This window comes from Entelurus aequoreus, linkage group LG23 (genome assembly GCF_033978785.1).
Source record: "Entelurus aequoreus isolate RoL-2023_Sb linkage group LG23, RoL_Eaeq_v1.1, whole genome shotgun sequence".
NCBI classification, from domain to species: domain Eukaryota; kingdom Metazoa; phylum Chordata; class Actinopteri; order Syngnathiformes; family Syngnathidae; genus Entelurus; species Entelurus aequoreus.
In genome coordinates this window covers 42171165-42186251 of record NC_084753.1, presented here as the reverse complement: position 1 = coordinate 42186251, position 15087 = coordinate 42171165, and the positions used below count along the sequence as shown (strand labels likewise).

At 42.2% G+C, this 15087-nt stretch overlaps 2 protein-coding genes across 4 annotated transcripts in view; one reads left to right on the top strand and one right to left on the bottom strand.

Moving 5' to 3' along the window:
• Nucleotides 1-15087, top strand: part of alms1 (ALMS1 centrosome and basal body associated protein) — a 237185-nt gene that overhangs the window by 167364 nt on the left and 54734 nt on the right. The window lies entirely within an intron of this gene.
• LOC133640971 (uncharacterized) overlaps nt 1-15087 on the bottom strand; it is a 57537-nt gene that overhangs the window by 33436 nt on the left and 9014 nt on the right. The window contains exons 3-4 of the mRNA XM_062034717.1: nt 4108-4174; nt 3878-4020 (exon numbers count right to left, since the gene is read on the bottom strand). Of these exons, the coding sequence (XP_061890701.1) occupies nt 3878-4020; nt 4108-4174 (210 nt within the window). The remainder of the gene's footprint in view (nt 1-3877; nt 4021-4107; nt 4175-15087) is intronic.

Here is a 15087-nt window from a genome sequence, read left to right as displayed (position 1 = left end):
TTTGGAATGCTTTTCCCCCCTCGCTCGCACCGCTCGCATCGTCTTCTTTGATCGTCTGCTTTGCGCTTCGCCATGACGGTAGTGTGACGTCATTATGCGACGCGTCGACGCCCAAAAACGGCGTCGACGTATTTACGTAACCGATGACGTCGACTACGTCGACGCGTCGTTTCAGCCTTAACTCTCACTATTATGTTAGATCCACTATGGACTGGACTCTCACTATTATGTTAGATCCACTATGGACTGGACTCTCACACTATTATGTTAGATCCACTATGGACTGGACTCTCACTATTATGTTAGATCCACTATGGACTGGACTCTCACACTATTATGTTAGATCCACTATGGACTGGACTCTCACTATTATGTTAGATCCACTATGGACTGGACTCACACTATTATGTTAGATCCACTATGGACTGGACTCTCACACTATTATGTTAGATCCACTATGGACTGGACTCTCACTATTATGTTAGATCCACTATGGACTGGACTCTCACTATTATGTTAGATCCACTATGGACTGGACTCTCACTATTATGTTAGATCCACTATGGACTGGACTCTCACTATTATGTTAGATCCACTATGGACTGGACTCTCACTATTATGTTAGATCCACTATGGACTGGACTCTCACACTATTATGTTAGATCCACTATGGACTGGACTCTCACTATTATGTTAGATCCACTATGGACTGGACTCTCACTATTATGTTAGATCCACTATGGACTGGACTTTCACAATATTATATCAGAACCACTATGGACTGGACTCTCACTATTATGTTAGATCCACTATGGACTGGACTCTCATACTATTATGTCAGATCCACTATGGACTGGACTCTCACACTATTATATCAGAACCACTATGGACTGGACTCTCACTATTATGTTAGATCCACTATGGACTGGACTTTCACAATATTATATCAGAACCACTATGGACTGGACTCTCACTATTATGTTAGATCCACTATGGACCGGACTCTCATACTATTATGTCAGATCCACTATGGACTGGACTCTCACTATTATGTCAGATCCACTATGGACTGGACTCTTACACTATTATGTTAGATCCACTATGGACTGGACTCTCACTATTATGTTAGATCCACTATGGACTGGACTCTCACTATTATGTTAGATCCACTATGGACTGGACTCTCACTATTATGTTAGATCCACTATGGACTGGACTCTCACACTATTATGTTAGATCCACTATGGACTGGACTCTCACTATTATGTTAGATCCACTATGGACTAGACTCTCACACTATTATGTTAGATCCACTATGGACTGGACTCTCACACTATTAACTAGATCCACTATGGACTAGACTCTCACTATTATGTTAGATCCACTATGGACTGGACTTTCACAATATTATGTCAGACCCACTCGACATCCATTGCTTTCGGTCTCCCCTAGAGGGGGGGGGGGGGGGGGGGGGGTTACCCACATATGTGGTCCTCTCCAAGGTTTCTCATAGTCATTCCCATCAACGTCCCGCTGGGGTGAGTTTTTCCCTTGCCCTTATGTGGGCTCTGTACCGAGGATGTGGTTGTGGCTTGTGCAGCCATTTGAGACACTTGTGATTTAGGGCTATATAAGTAAACATTGATTGATTGAAGACGGTAGATGTAAGAACCACCACAACGGCTGCGATGGCGGATGAAGGCTGCAGCAGAAAAGGGTCCCCAGTCGTCTTGGACTCCATGCCACTGGACCCTGACCAGGATCTATCGTGTGGTGACTGTCTGTGCACCAGTCTCCCCACGTTAAACAAAGTCACCCTCCATAAAGGGATACCCCCTACCAGATGAGTGACCGCCGATGATGATGATGAGTCCGAAAAATACGGTACATTACTAATTATGAAGAAAATGGCTTTGTTTTTTTTTGTACGATTCGGTCTTCGTCTGACCTTTTTCGGAACGGATTACGAGCAAAAACCGAGGTACCACGATACAGCTGGCCAAAGGGTTGCAAAAGAACGTGTGTGGCATCAGGCCTGGCCCTAACCAATCTGGCGCCCTAGGCAAGATTTTAGGTGGCGCCCCCCCACATCGGCAGTGAAGTGTATATACTCACAAGAAACCGAATAGCTTTGTCTTTGACCTTTTTTTTTTACTTAAAGAAAGCAAATTAACATATTATATGAGAATGTTATGTTATGATTATCTTTAACCGAATCACAGCAGTGCTCAAATTAAAAAACAGCATTCCCTCTCATGTGATATTGCTTAATTAACATTAATGATGTGCACTTTAACAACTAGGCTTACAACTATACCTAATATATAAAGGGGTGGAAAAGTGACTATTACCTGCAGGGCAAACATTAGCTAACCAGAAGGCAATAACAATGTAAACAAAAAACACCTGCTTAAAAGATCTAATACAAATGTCCCTGAGGAATGTAAGGTGGGAGTACTGTAATTACTAGGGATGTCCGATAATGGCTTTTTGCCGATATCCGATATTCCGATATTGTCCAACTCTTTAATTACCGATACCGATATCAACCGATACCGATATCAACCGATATATGCAGTCGTGGAATGAACACATTATTATGCCTAATTTGGACAACCAGGTATGGTGAAGATAAGGTACTTTTTTAAAAAATTAGTAAAATAAGATAAATAAATTAAAAACATTTTCTTGAATAAAAAAGAAAGTAAAACAATATAAAAACAGTTACATAGAAACTAGTAATGAATGAAAATTAGTAAAAATTAACTGTTAAAGGTTAGTACTATTAGTGGAGCAGCAGCACGCACAATCATGTGTGCTTACGGACTGTATCCCTTGCAGACTGCATTGATATATATTGATATATAATGTAGGAAGCAGAATATTAATAACAGAAAGAAACAACCCTTTTGTGTGAATGAGTGTGAATGGGGGAGGGAGGTTTTTTGGGTTGGTGCACTAATTGTAAGTGTATCTTGTGTTTTTTATGTTGATTTAATTAAAAAAAACACACAAAAAAACGATACAGATAATAAAAAAACCGATACCGATAATTTCCGATATTACATTTTAACGCATTTATCGGCCGATAATATCGGCAGGCCGATATTATCGGACATCCCTACTTACAACTATACCTAATATATAAAGGGGTGGAAAAGTGACTATTACCTGCAGGGCAAACATTAGCTAACCAGAAGGCAATAACAATGTAAACAAAAAACACCTGCTTAAAAGATCTAATACAAATGTCCATGAGGAATGTAAGGTGGGAGTAAGGTAATTACCTAACGTTACATTATTATTTTCCATAACAATATAGCCCCCTCCACAATATTAACCCGATGTTAAAACAGAACTAGCTATTTATTCATTAGCAATTGACGAATCATGTAACATTAGCTTAAGCTAAAGGTTACCATCACATTCTGTAACAGACAAATAATTTCATGTAGGCTAACGTTACCTACCTGCTACCTCTGTCTTTTTCTCGTTTCTCCTCCTCCTCTTCCTTTCTCTTTTTTCTTCCCTGGGCACCTGACAGTTTTGGCCGTTTTGACATCTTGTGTTGATTTTTTGATGTGGTAAGAGTCATGATACGGGAAGGGAGGGGGCACCGTGCGGGGGAATGGGGGCGACGTAATGTTGTAACAAATAATATTTATATTAAATAGGCTTTACTTTGCATTTTAATTAACGTGGGATTATTTTTTGTATTTAGAAATAATAGTACCAACTTTTTTTTTCTTTTTTTTTTCTCCAACATTTGTGGCACTGGCGTGGCGCCCCCTGGTGGACGGTGCCCTTAGCATTTGCCTATACGGCCTATGCCACGGGCCGGCCCCGTGTGGCATGCTCATCAACATGAAACCAGTACCTCCTCGGTGAGTTGTCGTAGTTGAGGATGTGGCCCTGAAGGTTGCCGGGCAAAAGTGTCGGACCAAAACTCCTCCTCTTCTTCTTCATCGCTGTCCTCGTAATAGACGTGCGGGGCAGAGGCGAATGGGAAAAAGTCCAAACCTGCCAGACGCGCACAAAGACGAGGTCAGAAAGACTCTGGACTTAGTGAAAATACAAATGTACCACGTATTGCTGAAGTGGTCTTACCCATTAATCTGAAGGCCAGAGCTTCCATGAAGAGGGTGCGTCCACTCGTCATGTCAAACATGGAATTCTAAGACAGGAGTTACTATTAACCAATGGGTATTTTTTTTAGCTCTTCATACAAATCCATGACCAATTTTGCATTATTTGTGACAGGCCTGGGCAATTATTTTGACTCGGGGGGCCAAATTTAGAGAAACAAATGTGTCTATTTTTAGGAACACTAATACAAAAATGTCTGATTGAATGCTAAAAACGTTATGGAGTTTATACATTTTGTACATGAAAATAAAGAATGTGGGATTTACAAAATTAACTATGAAGGATAAAACACTGAATATTGACAACGTATGAACGCCACACCCGCTCTCCATCCACATGTTTTACAACAAAAATGCAACAAAGACAGCAAAATATGAACGCGAAGGGTAAAAAAAAACCCCACTTACCATCTGATATATCTGATACATCACTTTTAGAACTTTGTTGCAAAAATCTCCCTCCGCGTTTGTCCCTGACACCCGCATTTTAGGCTGACACCCTGTGGAAACCTAGTTACCATAGTAACTAGTGTCAGAATAATTGTATCTCAGTTATCTGAAAACTTTGTGTTACATTGAGTTCAGCTCGCCCTGTCTTTGATCATACCAAGCAAAAAGGCTCGTAAAACTCCACTGTGTTTGGATGGGGAGCGACATGAGGGTTCTGTTTCTTTGATGCATTGTAATCCACAGGAAGATTTTGTCTTTGACCCGAGAGCTACAAAGCAGGGAGGAAGCAGGACCAGACTCCCCTCCAGGGAACTTTTCTTTTAACTGTTTTTGTAATCAAAGGCGATGGCTGTTTACGACCCCCCTCCCTTAGAAACAGCTGTTGCCATGTAATCAGGGAAAGTCCGACTAAAAGAGGAGGCGTACCATCTTTCGTCAGAGCGTGGTGACACTGTGCAAGGGTACAGGTGTACGCGTTTCTCCTCATTGAGCCAAATTTTTATTCTGTCTCTGTTTGATTCCTTGCTTCTTGTCTTGTTTAATAGAAAAAGTAGATTGACAGTCCCACTAATGCACAGGTGTCGAACTCAAGTCCCGGGGGCCAGATTTGACCATTTTGAAATAATGAGTCAAAGCATTTAATCATTTACTTGACGTCATCTTTTCATTGGGACAGACTATATTTTAAACTTTATTATCTCATAATGCAACAAATATAATACTATCATTGATTTCAAACTTTTTAAAATGAAAACAAAATAAATATCTGACCTTGGCAAATTCAGGCCCGTCAATCTGGCCCGCCGGACATTCCCGAATCATTTTTTTTAGATCTTTTAAGATGGAAAGTGTAGCTGTCATTAGGATGTGCAGTCATGTTTTCTAAAAGTCTTGAACTATACAAAGTATTTCAATGGTTGGAATCTGCGCTTTTGCATGATATATAGTTACTATGGTCATCTAATTAGTTACTATGGTCATCTAATTAGTTACTATGGTCATCTAATTAGTTACTATGGTCATGTGTCAGGTTCAAACACTGATGACATCTATTAAACAAGACAAGAGGCAAAGAATTAAACGGAGACGGAATTAAATTTGGCTCAATTTGAGGAGAGCGCGTACACCTGTACCCTTGTCCAGTGTCCCAGCACGCTCTGGCGAAAGATTGTACGCCCCCTGCTTTTATTTGGACTTTCCCCGATTACATGGCAACAGCTGTTTCTAAGGGACGGGGGTCGTAAACAGCCGTCGCCTTTGGTTACAGAACAGTTTAAAGAAAAGGTCGTAAAACAGTTCAAAGAAGAGGTCCCCGCAGGGGAGTCAGGTCCTGCTTCCTCTTTGCTTTGTAGTTCTTGAGTCAAAACAACATATTTCTGTTGATTACAATACATGAAAGAAACAGAACACCTTCATGTTGCTTCCCATCCTACACAGTGTCGGAGCCTTCTCTGTAAGATACCTTTCTGTTTCTGTTGAAACAGAAAGGTATCTTACAGGGGGGGGAGGGCTAACACTGACTTTCTCGACTTTTACTAATGTTACAATGAAATACATCTGTAGCTCTACATTCTATCTGTGTTGAAATATATGTGCAATACATTTTGGTAGATAATGGCTATGTTGTTAATACGGAAATTAAAGTGCTGTAATAAATACATGATCATAAATCGGATCATTCCAGTATGTTTCTGATGCCCAAAAAAACCTAAAATAGTTTGCCAAAACTATCAAAAGCTTAGGTACACCTAATTTTTACATAGCCGCCATCTTGGAAATATGCTAACTAGGTGTCCAGACACACCCAATTATAAAGATGATTTTTCCATCATATTTATAATTGTCCAAAAACATGGAATAGACACCGAGTTTGGATTTGTAGCTCATCTGGTTCAAATGTGGAGGGAAAAGCGTGTTGCGGTGGTGGCCATATTAGGTAGGTCTTTATTGTCATTGCACAAGTACAACGAAACTTTGTTTTCAGCACAAACCCGTTCAAGATTAGACAAACAGTGTAGTGTACAGGGTTACAGAACAGGAACGCTGATGGGTCGCCACAAGGTGCCCCGTAAAAGATGGGGAAAAAGGTAAAACGCTAGGGAAGGATGAGTACACAAATACAATCTAGACCGGGCTCCTAAGGGGGCCCAGTCTGGAGTGGGCAAAAACCTCCATAGCAAAGCCCATATACATATTACAACGTACATCTCCAGATATCTAGCAACAGAGGGAAGGGAGTGCGGGGTCATGGTGGTAGGTCGCAGCTCTCAGGCGCTGACCATCCTTTCATCACCCCTATGGGATTTGCGTCGAGGGTGTTGGGTTGGGGGGCGGGGTATGTGTGTCGTATATTTTTGTGGACGCATGTTTGCGTGTAAGCCTACAGTGTGTCTCTGTTCCGCGGCCTTGATCTTGTGCAGCCGATAAGTCCAAAGTCAACAACAACAGGTGTGTGTCCATGAGAGACAAGAAGGGAGTTTGTTGTGTCTTCGCCGCGCTGTCCTTCGGTAGAGTCTCGACGCCGGGGAAACAATCCAAGTTAGAATGTTTTGTATGCGAGTGAAAATAAAATCGTCTATGACTGGTCCTCAAAAATCCTGCGAGGCCGACAGTCCGATGTGATCCAAGTCACAAGAGTGTCCACGGTTCTTCTCGCATCCTCCAGTCGTTCGTGGCAGCTTTGGGCTACTTTGAAGACTGCCAGCAACTTCCAATTTGTGGACAAAAATTGGATCAGCCGCAGTGGCGACCCCGAAGGTCACCGGCGCGGACGCCCTAGCCCAGGGGTCGGCAACCTTTACCACTCAAAGAGCCATTTTGGCAAGTTTCACAAATTAAAGAAAATATTGGGAGCCACAAAAAAAAAAAGTAAATTTAAAATGAAAAACACCGCATACAAAGCTTAAATTGCTTTGTGCTATGTTACCCAGGGGTCTCAGACACACGCACCGGCACGCACCTTAATTGATGTTAGTGCGGCCCGCGAGTTTTGAATGAATGGCGCTTGTTAGCGTCATACTTGCCAACCCCCTCATTATTTCCGGGAGACTCCCGAATATCAGGGCGTGATGGCACTGCTTTTGGCGCCCTCTACAGTATGCCCAAACAGTGTACCTGCTCGACCACATGTAGAAAGCAGCTTGAGCTTGCTCACGTAAGTGACAGCAAGGCGTACTAGTTCAACAGCCACACAGCTTACACTGACGGTAGCCGTATAAAACAACTTTAACACTGTTACGTTACAAATATGCGCCACACAACAATAACTCACTGTACGCTGGCATTGATCAGGCATCACTCCGCCGTTTGCAGCTTGTGCAAAACGCGGCTGCCCGTCTCCTCACCAGTACCAAAAAACGCGAGCACATCACCCCAGTGCTGGCCTCACTCCACTGGTTCCCTGTCCGTCACCGCATTGATTTTAAATTACTTTTAATTGTTTTTAAATCCCTAAATGGTCTGGCCCCACAATACTTGACCGAGCTGCTGCATCACCATACCTCGTCTAGAGCCTTGAGGTCAGCTGACCAAATGCTTTTGGCGGTCCCCAGATCCAGGCTAAAGACCAGAGGGGACAGAGCCTTTTCCGTTGCCGCCCCTAAGCTCTGGAACAGCCTTCCCCTCCACATTAGGTCAGCCCGGAGCCTGGGGGTCTTCAAAACCCTCCTTAAGACCTACCTCTTCTCGCTGGCCTTTGACCCGAGCTGAGTCCGCCCACTAGGCCACAATTTCTAGTCCCCCCCCCCCTCCCACCCCTTCGCTTTAGTTGTATTTTTCAATTTATTATTATTTTTTTTTTATTCTGCAAATTTTTTAAACTTTTTATTCGACCCCTTTTACCGTATTGCATTTGCACTATCTTGTTTAGCACACTCATTGTTTATGTTCTTTGTTTGGTTTTTTTGTTTTGCTTAGTTGTTTTTTTTTGTTTTTTTTGTTTTTTGTTTGCTCCATGCTTTTTTAACCTGTAAAGCACTTTGGTTCAATCTAAAAACACATTTCTGGAGAACATCTGCACTGTAACACAACATAAACACAACACAACAAATACCCAGAATCCCATGCAGCCCTAACTCTTCCGCTCAACCGACGCACGGAGGGGGGGGGGGGGGGTTGATGTGTGGGGGGGTTTGGTGGTAGCGGGGGTGTATAATCTAGACCGAAAGAGTTAGGGCTGCATGGGATTCTGGGTATTGGTTGTGTTGTGTTTATGTTGTGTTACGGTGCGGATGTTCTCCAGAAATGTGTTTTTAATTTTTTTTTGGTGTGGGTTCACAGTGTGGCGCATATTTGTAACGTAACAGTGTTAAAGTTGTTTTATACGGCTACCGTCAGTGTAAACTGTGTGGCTGATGTGCTGTCTCCTACGTGTGCTAGCAAAAGCTACATACAACATGTAGCCGGGCTGGCACGCTGTTTGTAAATGCTATAGAGGACAATTACTGCAGTGCATTTAGGGCACGCCCTTAATTTAGTAATTAGAGTGAAAATAGGATTATATTTGCCCTGGGAGTTTTCTAGGAGAGGCACTGATATCCATAAGTCTCCTGGGAAAATCGTGGTGGTCGGCAAGTATGCAGCTGAGCCGCATCAGAGTGGTCAAAGAGCCGCATGCGGCTCCGGAGCCGCGGGTTGCCGACCCCTGCCCTAGCCAAATCATTTAAGTATGCCCTGAGCTACACCTGTGCCAAATTTGGCGCTTTTAGACAAAAGTGAACGAACACACCCTAAAATCTCCCTCAGGGCCCCCACTATATGCATCCACGTTTATGGATGTATGTTATATTGTCTTTCTATTCCAGCCAGTTAATCTGTTTTGGGGGGGAATTGAGGGGATTATTATGATGCGTTCAAGAGTCTTACGGCCTGAGGGAAGAAGCTGTTACAGAACCTGGAGGTTCTGCCGGGGAGGCTGTGGAACTTCTTTCTAGAGTCCAGAGCCAATCAATCTGACATTGTGAGGATTGATTGACTGACTGAAACTTTTATTAGTAGATTGCACAGTACAGTACATTAAATGGTAACACCCGAATACGTTTTTCAACTTGTTTAAGTGGTAAGGTTTTGTATTAGTGTTCCTAAAAATCAGATATACCGGCCCCCAGACACATTTTTTTTCTCTAAATGTGCTCCCTCCCCTCGAGTCAAAATAATTGCCCCGGCCTGAGTTGTATCAAAGCAAGTTAATCATCATCGTACAATGTAGAAATGACAATACCTCCTGGTACCCTAGCACCTTCAAAACCCTCAAATCTAGACTCCAAACATCCCAGAACAAGCTAGTCAGGTTACTTCTAGACCTCCTCCCCAGATCACACCTCACTCCTCCAAAGCGGGCCGGCTCAGGGTGGAGGACAGAGTCAAACAACTTGCACTGAGCCTAGTCTATAAAATCCGCTACACCTCCCTGATACCGAAGTACATGTCAAACTACTTCCATAACCACAACACCAGGGGGAGCTCCACTAACCACGTTAAACCCAGATTCCCATCTAACAAAGGTCTTAACTCATTCTCCTTCTATGCCACATCAATGTGGAATGCACTCCCAACAGGTGTAAAAGAAAGGGCATCTCTATCTTCCTTCAAAACCGCAATAAAACAACACCTCCAGGCAACTACAACCCTAAACTAACACCCTCCCCCCACCACATCCCACCTCCCCGGATTGTAAATAATGTAAATAATTCAATGTATGGTTAACTTGTGTGATGACTGTAGTATGCTGATAGTATATATTTGTACCATGAATTGATTAACGTGGACCCCGACTTAAACAAGTCGAAGAACTATTTGGGGTGTTACCATTTAGTGGTCAATTGTACGGAATATGTACCGTATTTTTCGTACTATAAATCGCAGTTTTTTCATAGTTTGGCCGGGGGTGCGACTTATACTCCGGAGCGATTTATGAGTGAAATTATTAACAGATTAGCGTAAAATATCCAATAATATTATTTAGCTCATTCACGTAAGAGACTAGACGTATAAGATTTCATGGGATTTAGCGATTAGGAGTGACAGATTGTTTGGTAAACGTATAGCATGTTCTATATCAGGGGTCACCAACGCGGTGCCCGCGGGCACCAGGTAGCCCGTAAGGACCAGATGAGTAGCCCGCTGGCCTGTTCTAAAAATAGCTCAAATAGCAGCACTTACCAGTGAGCTGCCTCTATTTTTTAAATTGTATTTATTTACTAGCAAGCTAGTCTCGCTTTGCCCGACATTTTTAATTCTAAGAGAGACAAAACTCAAAATAGAATTTGAAAATCCAAGAAAATATTTTAAAGACTTGGTCTTCACTTGTTTAAATAAATTCTTTTTTTTTTTTTTACTTTGCTTCTTATAACTTTCAGAAAGACAATTTTAGAGAAAAAATACAACCTTAAAAAAGATTTTAGGATTTTTAAACACATATACCTTTTTACCTTTTAAATTCCTTCCTCTTCTTTCCTGACAATTTAAATCAATGTTCAAGTAAAAAAAATTTTTTTATTGTAAAGAATAATAAATACATTTTAATTTAATTCTTCATTTTAGCTTCTGTTTTTTCGACGAAGAATATTTGTGGAAAAAATGTCTTCAAACTAATTATGATTAAAATTCCAAAAAATGATTCTGGCAAATCTAGAAAATCTGTAGAATCAAATTGAAATCTTATTTCAAAGTCTTTTGAATTTCTTTTAAAATTTTTGTTCTGGAAAATCTAGAAGAAATAATGATTTGTCTTTGTTAGAAATATAGCTTGGTCCAATTTGTTATATATTCTAACAAAGTGTAGCTTGGATTTTAAACCTATTTAAAACATGTCATCAAAATTCTAAAATTAATCTTAATCAGGAAAAATCACTAATGATGTTCCATAAATTATTTTTTTTAATTTTTTCAAAAAGATTCGAATTAACTAGTTTTTCTCTTCTTTTTTTCGGTTGAATTTTGAATTTTAAAGAGTCAAAATTGAAGATAAACTATGTTTCAAAGTTTAATTGTCATTTTTTTCGTGTTTTCTCCTCTTTTAAACCGTTCAATTAAGTGTAAATATCATTTATTATTAATAATAACATAGAGTTAAAGGTAAATTGAGCAAATTGGCTATTTCTGGCAATTTATTTAAGTGTGTATCAAACTGGTAGCCCTTCGCATTAATCACTACCCAAGAAGTAGCTCTTGCTTTCAAAAAGGTTGGTGACCCCTGGTCTATATGTTATACAAACCCCGTTTCCCGTTGGGAATTTGTGTTAGATGTAAATATAAACGGAATGCAATGATTTGCAAATCCTTTTCAAGCCATATTCAGTTGAATATGCTACAAAGACAACATATTTGATGTTCAAACTGATAAACATTTTTTTTTATGCAAATAATCATTAACTTTAGAATCTGATGCCAGCAACACGTGACAAAGAAGTTGGGAAAGGTGGCAATAAATACTGATAAAGTTGAGGAATGCTCATCAAACACTTATTTGGAACATCCCACAGGTGAACAGGCAAATTGGGAACAGGTGGGTGCCATGATTGGGTATAGAAGAAGATTCCATGGACTTCCGGTTGGCGACAAGATGGAGTAGTCGCACTTTTTCCCGCTCCCGCAAATTTCATCCCTACCATTCTGTATAGCTCGACTGAAGGCAGTAACTGCTACTAACATTTTAATAGTACTAATCCTTTTCGCGCTGAATGAGAAAATGTCTAACAGATCCAAAAAGGAGGAGCAAAAGAAGGAGGACTTGGCGGCAAGTACCCTCATGGCTACGCTAACTACAATGCTAGTGGACCACAAGACTTCTCTCTCGTCGGAGTTTAACTCCGCCTTTTCCAAACTCAACAACACGCTGGATTGTATTCAGACCACACTTCTGGAAAACCAGAAGCGCCTCTCCTCACTAGAACTGTTTGCCGACACGACCAGCCAGGACATGCTGGCTATGAACACCGAGCTAACATTCGTGACCGAGGAGAACGCGAGGCTGAAAGCTAAGCTAATAGACTTGGAGAGCAGAAGTCGTCAAAACAACATAAGAATTGTCGGCATTGAAGGTCCAAACCCAACAACGTTCTTCTCTCAACTGCTGGTCGAAGTCTTGGGTGAACACACGCTGTCGTCAACCCCGGAGCTGGACCGTGCCCACCGCTCGCTAACAACAAAGCGGGCTATCGTGATATGCTTCCACCGATTCCAGACGAGGGAGTTGGTGGTGCGGGAAGCTCGGAAACGCAGAGGCAAACTAAAGTACAAGGACACATCTTCGAAGACTACTGCCCTGAAAATACCGGAACAGCGGGCCGTGTACCGGGACGTCATGAGGGATCTCTACAATCTGGGCCTCAAACCAGCACTCCACTATCCGGCTAAGCTAATGGTTTCAACCGAGGATGGAAAGACGCCCAAGATTTTGTCAAGTCCCACAATCAACGCAGCCAAGAACATGCAAAAGAGTCATCTCGGTCGGTACGACCTTGCTGGCCAGGCCACTGATCTTGTTTGATTGGAAGCTGGCTCGCCCACCATCACACGGCCGTTGAATTAGAGAGGTTCTCTACCATCTAAAACTGGAATAATTGAAGACTTGCGGTTGGCGACAAGATGGAGTAGTCGCACTTTTTTCACGCTCCCGCAAATTTCACTCCTACCATTCTGTATAGCTCGACTGAATGCAGTAACTGCTACTAACGTTTTAATAGTACTAATACCTTTTCGCGCTAAATGAGAAAATGTCTAACAGAGCCAAAAAGGAGGAGCAAAGGAAGGAGGATCTGGCGGCAAGTACCATCATGGCTACGCTAACTACAATGCTGGCGGACCACAAGACTTCTCTCTCGTCGGAGTTTAACTCCGCCTTTTCCAAACTCAACAACACGCTGGACTGTATTCAGACCACACTTCTGGAAAACCAGAAGCGTCTCTCCTCACTTGAACTGTTTGCCGACACAACCAGCCAGGATATGCTGGCTATGAACACCAAGCTAACATTCGTAACCGAGGAGAACGCGAGGCTAAAAGCTAAGCTAATAGACTTGGAGAGCAGAAGTCGTCGGAACAACATAAGAATTGTCGGCGTACCCGAAAACATCGAAGGTCCAAACCCAACAACGTTCTTCTCTCAACTGCTGGTCGAAGTCTTGGGTGAACACACGCTGTCGTCGACCCCGGAGCTGGACCGTGCCCACCGCTCGCTAACAGCAAAGCCAGGCCCCGGTGAGAGACCGCGTGCTATCGTGATATGCTTCCACCGATTCCAGACGAGGGAGCTGGTGGTGCGGGAAGCTCGGAAACGCAGGGGCAAACTAAGGTACAAGGACTCACCGATACACATCTTTGAAGACTACTGCCCTGAAATACTGGAACAGCGGGCCGTGTACCGGGACGTCATGAGGGATCTCTACAATCTGGGCCTCAAACCAGCACTCCACTATCCGGCCAAGCTAATGGTTTCAACCGAAGGTGGTAAGAGACGACGACTCGCATCTCTCAAAGACGCCCAAGATTTCGTCAAATCCCACAATCAACGCAGCCAAGAACATTCAAAAGAGTAATCTCAGTTGGTATGACTTTATTGAAACTTTGTTTGATACGATGTGACTATCCCACAGTGCATGGCAGGACGGCGCTAGCTTGGCTAACTGCAGCCATGTCTGGAGCCTACACTGCCGGCACCAACCTTAACAATCATTGCCTGCTTTATCACGGTTAACCATCCTAACATATCGCCAACTCCAGGCCTGACCGTGAATATTACATCTGGGTGGTCACTCATTGGATCCACTTTCATTCACTCTTTGTTTAACCTTTCAGCTAATATATTATACTGACATTCTAGAGCTAACCTGGTTAATATACATTTATCAGCATTGTTTAAACAACCCGCAATATTGGTAATTATGTTTTATTTTGCTACATCGACACGCAAATTATTTGGTCTCCCCTTTACATTTATTTAACATGTTCTAATAGATATATATTTCTACACTGTGGTTAACTTTTTCTGTTGGTATTTGACCTAACCGCTGACCTACTTATCTCTTGGTTGGTTACTGTTATTCCTTACCCACACACCCATGGTGGTATACACGTTCATGCATGGGTGTGTGTGTATGTATGTATACATATGTATATAGGTGTGTGTATATATGTATATGTACATGGCACCACTTGTACTTTAGGTTGCTATATGTTTTTTGAGTTGTTTACACTTTTATAAGTTATTTTTCTCGCTTTCTGAAGTTATCTTAGTACTGGGTACTATGTTTCTTGAGGAAATATATTGCAGTTTTGATGCACTTTAAAATGTTCTGACTCAGTTGGAGCCAATCTATTGGTCTCGGGAGGTGGAAAAAACCGGAAGCCGATATGGATACGTCCACGCAGGCGCGAGGACAGCGCACTGCTGTGAAAAGGACACTTAAGGTTCAGTTTCGACAATGGGGTTCTCAGGTCCTGGGACAATGGCCCTGTAGGTGGTTCCCAGGTTTAACCCACCTGGCATTGTTGT